The sequence below is a fragment of the Perca flavescens genome, chromosome 2, assembly GCF_004354835.1.
Source record: "Perca flavescens isolate YP-PL-M2 chromosome 2, PFLA_1.0, whole genome shotgun sequence".
Classification (NCBI taxonomy): domain Eukaryota; kingdom Metazoa; phylum Chordata; class Actinopteri; order Perciformes; family Percidae; genus Perca; species Perca flavescens.
The window spans coordinates 32,403,430-32,410,968 of record NC_041332.1 but is presented as its reverse complement, the minus strand read 5'-3'; the positions used below and the strand labels follow the sequence as shown (position 1 = coordinate 32,410,968).

Below are 7,539 nucleotides of genomic sequence, written 5' to 3'. Positions count from 1 at the left end.
TGGCCCTGCCTACTTCTTGCACTCAACCGTCCCTCCTTTGAGTGCGCTCCTCCTGCCAGCAACAGACCTCCGCTCTGCCAACTTCTACTCGGCTTTACACAAAGACAGGTGAGTCGCAAATTGTGCATTTGTTTGACTCTTTACTGTTAAAAGTTCCTATTGTGTCTGCACAGCTCGAGCAGAGCAGCACCTGTTCGGAGAGAGAATGCAAAAAACCCACCGGTGTAACGTTACTACATAAAGCTAACGTTAAGCTAACCAGGCAGTGCGGTTCAGTTGCTCCCCTTCTTCTTAAGTATGTGGGCCTGTTTCTGGCTCTTTCTTTGTCCCTGTGCTGCAGCTTGCAGGAGAGACTGGCCAATGTCCCATCGCTTTGTTCAACATTAACGTTAGTTGCCACCACGTCATTTGACAAACTCATTGTAATTGTAAAGCTTTCACCTACAGTGCTGAACTTTGATCAGGCAGTGTCTGCTACTGGCGTATATAGCTATACATCATTGAAGACGACAAGGGGTTGTTAGCTTTTATCTAGTTTTGAATTATGACAAGGGCAGTCAAATAATTGGTTTATATGCACTCGTTGTAACGTTAGTTTTAGTTACCACCAAACTGTAGATATTTAAAGGAATTAGTACCTCATGGCTGCTGTGAAGGCCTGGTTGGATCAATACTTAGTGTGTAAAGTAATTATTCTGCATTTCTATATAACTGCAAACGATAAAACTTGATAAAAACATCACATGTACACCCCTCTTATAAATAGACCTATCAAATAATTATTATCATCGCTTTCTGCTTATCATGGTTATGTAAGCTTCCTAATAGGCTATTGTTCCCTGTGGCCTGAGCATGACTTGCATGTGACTTTACTTGGTTTTCCAAACGGAATACGCTTTTGAGCTGTGCACCAAATATCAAAGAGCTGCAGAACCCGGGTGTCTGGTTAAGCCCCTCGGGCACTTGGTCTATTTAGTCAAAGTGTCCTGTTTGTTTAGGCTATTTGAATAGGGTTGAGGATGTTGCTGCTATCAGAACTCCACCCAGCTGAATTGATCTATGACGGTTTTTGAGTTTCAGGAATTTTCTGTTAACTATATGTGCCATCTCTTCCTCAGTCATTCCCCATAACCACCATGTCGTCTGGAAATGCTCAGATTGGCAAGCCTGCCCCAAACTTCAAAGCCACAGCTGTAGTGGATGGGCAGTTCAAGGACATCCAGCTCTCAGACTACAAAGGTAGCTTAGTGGGGTTTTTTTTTTTTTTTTTTTTTTTTTTTTTTTATACATGTGTACACCACTAGTAGTTGAAGTGTTTGCACATTTTGTAAACTATCTCTGAGGAGTTTACTCTCGTCAAAAACTTTGTATTTGCAGTACATTTAAGCCCAGTTTTCTTCACTATCTATTTACTTTTAGATTTGATGTTCTATCTAATATGGGTTGATTGGAATTGGCCCATCTTTTCCTTCTGTGCTTTTCAGGGAAGTATGTTGTCTTCTTCTTCTACCCCCTGGACTTCACGTTTGTGTGTCCCACTGAGATCGTGGCTTTCAGCGACAGGGCAGAGGATTTCCGCCGTATTGGCTGCGAGGTTATCGGCTGCTCCGTGGACTCTCACTTCAGTCACTTGGCATGGTGAGAATTCCTGCTAACTGAAGGGAAATCGTGGCTTGAGTTTCACTGTAATCCATGTGATGGTATGCAGGAGAAACAGCCACAACTGTTTTGAAATAACCTCCACGCAGCCAACACGTGTCAAATGGATTAAGCAGAGCTGCTTTAACAAAAGTTTTCTTTGCTTGTAGTCCAATCATCATTTTGCAGGTGAACTGTGCCTTATGTACTACTGTTTTTGGGGGGAAAAAAAAAAAAAAAGCTATTGGATACAAAAAAAACACACACGGAATCCATTGAATGAAAGCTGTAGTTGGTGTTAAAAAGTTTGGATATTTGATCAGGATTGTGTTTATTGAATGGTAAATAACTAAGATCAGGACATCCCTAATTGGCAGTTTCTAATGACTCCGTCAATAGTGACGGTCTGGAGTAACACCCACCCAGTTTATCAGTTCAGCTCCGTCACTGTGCTTCTCTGCGTAGTCCTGATAAGTTTTGAGGCAACGGTCTCTGAGTCAAACTGCACTAACTGAAAGGGAATAAGAAAAGTGAGGAAATTGGGCTTATTAAATTGTTTTGGAGTTTAAATATGTTGTTCGATTTTGGTCAGATTTTGTGGAAATGTTGCCCCAGTGTGGACTGCCTTCTGATGTCTTGTCTTAATAGGTTGTAAGGAAGCATCACTTATTGATAGCATCAATAAAAAAAAAAAAAAAAAAATAGATAGATAGTGTGTATGTATACACATTTATGTATTTTGCTTGAAGTCTTGGAAGCATTCCACACTTTTGAAGACTACTTTGTCCTCTGTTTGTAACGTAACCTTAGTTTTATAACTACAATTGTGTAAAATACCACAAGATGCTCTTTCAGTGAAAGTAATGCTGTCTAGTCAGGTTGGTGGTCTATAAATGGGTTTTTGATTATTCTGTTTTTCCCCTGCAGGATCAACACACCAAGGAAGCAGGGAGGTCTGGGTACCATGAAAATCCCCCTTGTGGCGGACCTCACCAAGACCATCTCCAGAGACTACGGCGTGCTGAAAGAGGACGACGGCATCGCGTACAGGTGAGGCAGACAGGTTGTGTGATTGGAATACGTTTTTAAATGAAAGGCCAGTAGCCACTGTGCAGCTGGAGCACCAACTCCTGTACCATGACGACTCCAATGACTTAAGCACCGAGGACACAGAGATACTGAAGAATGCAGGTGTAATGATTGTTCTCGGATATTAAACGTTTTGCTTTGGAGTACCAGAATGCATTTCAGCATCCCAATGTACTTATTTGTGTCTTTCACGAGAGCATTAACCCATGCACATCCACCTTGGCCAGTATGCCATGCGTGCTTGTGCAAGTTACTTGCACTTGGGACACAAGTTACCAATGTAAAGAAATGTCAGTCGTGCACTACTTTAACCTTACTTTGTGCCTCTCAGGGGTCTGTTTGTGATTGACGACAAGGGCATCTTGAGGCAGATCACCATCAATGACTTGCCTGTGGGTCGCTCCGTGGATGAGACCCTGCGCCTGGTCCAGGCCTTCCAGCACACTGACAAACATGGAGAGGGTGAGTAACATCCCCTTGCTTCAGTTGAATATAACCCTTGCACTATTGCATGCATAGTTTTGTCGCTGTTTTTTTGTTACAGGTCTCTGTACAGGAAACTCCAAATCAGTCATTTGTAATTTAATGCATTTATGTTGGTGCCCTTAGCATCAGCTCCAAGTAATTTAATAAGCAACTGCCCTTCCCTTTTTTTCTTTTTTTTTAAGTGTGATAAACAGGTTATGAAGTTAGGTGTTGGTTGAAAGCCAAAGTGGTTCATCTGCCACAGATTTGTTATCGCGTTGTGCTTTATTTTTTATTGTTGGCATTTTCATCCGTGATTTTTCTTGATTGCACATCTTACAGCTAGCATGTAAAAAGTTTGAACATTTTTTTTTTTTTTTTTTTTTAAATTTTTTTTTAAATGAGGTTGCCTAAAGCTGTAAACTGACTTGAAGGGTGTAGTGTGTGGAAAGGTATGCAAAGTTCAATGTCTCTTAGTTATGCCTCGTGGTAAACTTTGTCCCTGCTCCCCCCCCCCCGCCTCCCCCCCACAGTGTGCCCTGCTGGCTGGAAACCTGGAAGCGACACCATCGTCCCTGATGTCGACAAGAGCAAAGAATACTTCTCCAAGCAGTAAATGTGAAGGTCTTCTACCCAATTTCCTAACTGAAGCACTTGCCTTCGGGTGAGGTGTCCCTGTGAAGCAGTATCTCATGGCGTCCAATCTTATGTGTTAAACCCAACAACGTTCCGAAAGTTGTTAGATAAATCTTTTGTTGCAAATCTTAATCTTTGTACGTCCAGTGTACAATTGGTGGGGCGACCTCATAGTCTCAAGCACTGAAACTATAGTTGTTTTGTTCCCTTTTCAGAAAAAAAGTATTTTTCCTTGCTGTAAATTTAATAATTTGCTACCATCTTTATTAAACCAGTGTGGAATTTGTGACTAAGTGTTTTTTTGTTGTTTGACAAATGCAGCAGGATGCTGTAAAATATATTGTGGAAGTCATTCCCCGTGTTGACCTCTTGGTGGTGCCCTACATCTTCCTGAATCTGTTCTTGGTGCCTACTAGTTGGTGACTTTCTAATTTAGAAGTTTTATGCCAACAGTCATTTTTGAGATTAATTTAATGTATCAGCCGTGTGCCCAGCTGAGGATCTGATCACGTCACAAGGCTCTAAAGTCTTGGTTAATGCTGGAGTTATTGTGATGGCTGACTCAGCACAACAAACTGGTTTTGTGGCTTATTGGGAAAGATTGGGTTGTTGGATATGAGTTAACAGACCCGCATGACTTTCCCGACTCCTGACAATTCTTACGGTTTGAGGATGTATCCCACTGGAATTAAAAAAAAAAAAAAAAAAAAAAAACCGTCCCACTGGAATTTCCAGTGTATTGACAATACATTGTCTCTCATTGATCTCTGTAACCACAGCATTTGATTTACTGAAGTAAAAAACAATGTATCATGTATATCTCTTCAGATAAAATATTGATGTCATAGTTTACATTGGTTATTTGGTAATGTCAGTGTGGTGTGGCTCCTACTACATATAATGTCACCTCTACTCCCCAACATGTATTTTTGCCAGCTTTTGTTGACACTACTTCTTGTAATTTCAAGCTAGCTCTTAACAATCGGAGAGAAATTCTATTCAACATGTTTGTGTGGAACCTTTTCAACTATTTTCCATAAACTAGTGCTCTCGCGACTTGTTTTGGGAAATTGAAAGCAGAATGGGAAACTCCCTTAACTCGAATAAACCACTCATTGACAAACCTCTTCATTAACACACGCACACACCTTGTGGTGTGAAGGGGAGAGCGCTGCATTTCTGACGGGCAATGTAGGAGGGAGTTCCCGGAAACCTTCTCGTTGTGTGACGTTTGCAAGCAAAATTGACCATATATGGACTGACGTATACGTCAATAGGGAAACAATCCTACGCTGCTGTTGTAAACTGAACTGCTGACCAGAAGAGATCATTGACAACCGTGTGGTTGTGTTAACGAGAATTGTCGTAGTAGCCCATGAAGATGGCCGTTTTAAATACACATAACCTCAACAGGAAACAACACCACACATTTCTTAGGTTCATATTTTCATTTACTTAAATATATACTGTACAAGTAAAAAAAAAAAAAAAAACAGGCTCATCAGGCTCAACCTGACAAACAAATAACTTACATGAGAATGAATCATAGATCGCAATTAAAGTAAAATGTAAACAGGCAAAGCCAAGACGACACTTTTAAAAACTTATTCAAAAATGCCCGAAGTGTTGTAGTCTTATGGTTTCTGCTGCTTCTCTTTCAGCCACGGAAACCAGAATGGTCCAGTCCTCAAACAATGTATCATTGTTCATTGTCAGTGCAGTTATTGTCCAGTGTTTTTAAAAGTGCATTATTGTTTCTTCAATAGGACTTCACTTTGGGCGCTAACATGAGCTGGCAGCCACTGCTCACATGTGTCATGACTTTCTGTTTGAGTTGGGCCACCTGCTCCCGCAGTACAGAAGCCGTGTTTGACAGTCCGGCGTTGTCTGTTTTCAGAACTTTCACCTTGTCCTCCAGACGAGAAATGCGCTCCAGCTTGCGCCTTCGACACTTGGATGCTGCGAGCCGGTTCCTCAGTTTCTTGCGCTCCGCTTTCATCCGGTCCTGGTTCTCCAAATCGATGGGGGACATCGGCGGAGACCCGTCGCTGCTCAGCATGTCTGGGACTGTCTGAGGCTCCTCTTTCAATCCGCCGAACCGCTGCGAGTGGATGCCCGCACTGGCCAGGGAGTGCTGAAAATGGTGAGATCCGTGCGCAATGGCCTGGGGATGCTGGTGGTACTGGTGGTGCGGCAGGTAGCTGATAGTAGTGGAGGGGTAGCTGGCACCAGCTGCAGAGGACAGACTGGGGTTCGTGCTGCAGCTTCCCAGGGTGGTGTACTCGAGCGCTTCGGACTGCATGGATGAGCCGAACACCGAGGCCGGAGCCGAGCAGACAACACCACCGGGAACGCCACAGGCAACGCCACCGATGGACACATTTGGAGGAGCCATCTGGTTCATCTTGTGTAGGTCGTCCAGCGCTTTCACAAAACCGTCAGCAAAGCCTTCCTGCTCCTCTGTGATCCCGCGGTTGAAAAGGTACTGGGCAGGTGTCGGTGTTGTAGTGATGACCCCGTTGCTGTTCTGGATGATCAGTCGCTCCAGTTCCGGAGAGGCGAGCTTCAGTGAGCCCACGTCCGCCGTCCCGACCGAATAGAAATCACTGTCGGCGCGCAGGTGCTGGGACTTGAAGTTTGAGTTCCGATATGAATCGGAGAAGTTCAAGTTCATATTCTGCTTTAGCGGCTTGTAGTCTGGCAGGGCTGCGCCTGGATGGCCATAAGCAGAGAGAAACGAGTCGTCATAAAAAGGCTGTTCCATTATTGTGGACATATTTCAAATCAGACAGTCAAATACAAGAGTGCGCTGCAAAGGTGCTGCTTGGACACCGAGGCTTTAGTGTCCCAATTGATTCAATCTCCAGCACAAAGTCCCGCTGTATTAGCCTATTATAGCCTACTGAAGACCAAGCTAAAAACACAGCAAAACTTCCAAAAATAGTGGAACTGTACTGTACCAAGTCGTCGATTTGTACCTTTAGTTGAATTCAAAGCGGAGTCCAGTGACTAATTCAGATGTTTTGATTCCACTCGTGTGTAGGGGAAGTCTTTTTCTGCTCTGAATCGGAGCTCCGCTTCTGTCCTTTCCTCTTTACTGACAGGCGGCCGTCGCGCTCCGCTGTACTTAAATCATCCGGCACCACAAGCGCTCCAACCAGCCCGCTGATTGGTTGTTTCCTCTTGTCCCCGCCTCCTGTATGGATGTCACACACTTGATGACGTTGTTGCCAGGAACAAGGACTGTAAACAAGATGAGGCCTATTCGGCGTAGGGGAAACTCAACCCAGCTAAAAACGTAAAATAGGCTACCTCAAGTGAACATCCACACTCATTAGCATTTATTAACAAGTCCGTGTCATTGTGTCTCACAGCTCAAAGCCATCCAAAAATACACAACGGACCTTTTCCAAGCGTAGCCTACAGGACTCCTAAAACACTCCAACCGTCTTTTTTTTTCGTTCTCAACAGCACCAATCCTAAGGATATATAGTCTGTTGCTGAGTCATGCGATCCAAAACTGATATCGGACAGTCCATATATGGGTATCCTGGCGCACCAGTTCCTCCCTGACAGGAGCGGGAAGCCAATCCCATCCTGGCGCGCCTCCAGATCTCCGGGATGTGGTACGAGGAGGAGGAGGAGGAGGAGGAGGAGGAGTAGGCGCACCGCTGCCCTCCTTCGACCCGCAGGCAGAGAGAGGATGGGTAA

At 44.0% G+C, this 7,539-nt stretch overlaps 2 protein-coding genes across 2 annotated transcripts; one reads left to right on the top strand and one right to left on the bottom strand.

Annotated features, from left to right (window-relative positions):
• On the top strand, positions 1-4,117 carry prdx2 (peroxiredoxin 2). Its single transcript, XM_028568107.1, has 6 exons — positions 1-108; positions 1,119-1,239; positions 1,485-1,638; positions 2,566-2,688; positions 3,059-3,189; positions 3,726-4,117. The coding sequence occupies exons 2-6, from the start codon at positions 1,137-1,139 to the stop codon at positions 3,806-3,808; spliced, it is 594 nt and encodes a 197-aa protein (XP_028423908.1). The 5' UTR covers positions 1-108; positions 1,119-1,136; the 3' UTR covers positions 3,809-4,117.
• A 1,146-nt stretch (positions 4,118-5,263) lies between these two features.
• LOC114548253 (transcription factor jun-B) lies at positions 5,264-7,301 on the bottom strand. Its single transcript, XM_028568097.1, has one exon. It carries the CDS (start codon positions 6,602-6,604, stop codon positions 5,588-5,590), a length of 1,017 nt encoding a protein of 338 aa, XP_028423898.1. The 5' UTR covers positions 6,605-7,301; the 3' UTR covers positions 5,264-5,587.
• Positions 7,302-7,539: the final 238 nt, after the last annotated feature.

Excerpts from the sequence above, each read along its gene's own strand:
- prdx2 (XM_028568107.1), top strand. The coding sequence starts at position 1,137 with ATGTCGTCTGGAAATGCTCAGATTGGCAAGCCTGCCCCAAACTTCAAA. Across the intron at positions 1,240-1,484 it reads CCAGCTCTCAGACTACAAAG|GGAAGTATGTTGTCTTCTTC; the intron begins GTAGCTTAGTGG and ends TGTGCTTTTCAG. Across the intron at positions 3,190-3,725 it reads CACTGACAAACATGGAGAGG|TGTGCCCTGCTGGCTGGAAA; the intron begins GTGAGTAACATC and ends TCCCCCCCACAG.
- LOC114548253 (XM_028568097.1), bottom strand. The coding sequence starts at position 6,604 with ATGTCCACAATAATGGAACAGCCTTTTTATGACGACTCGTTTCTCTCT.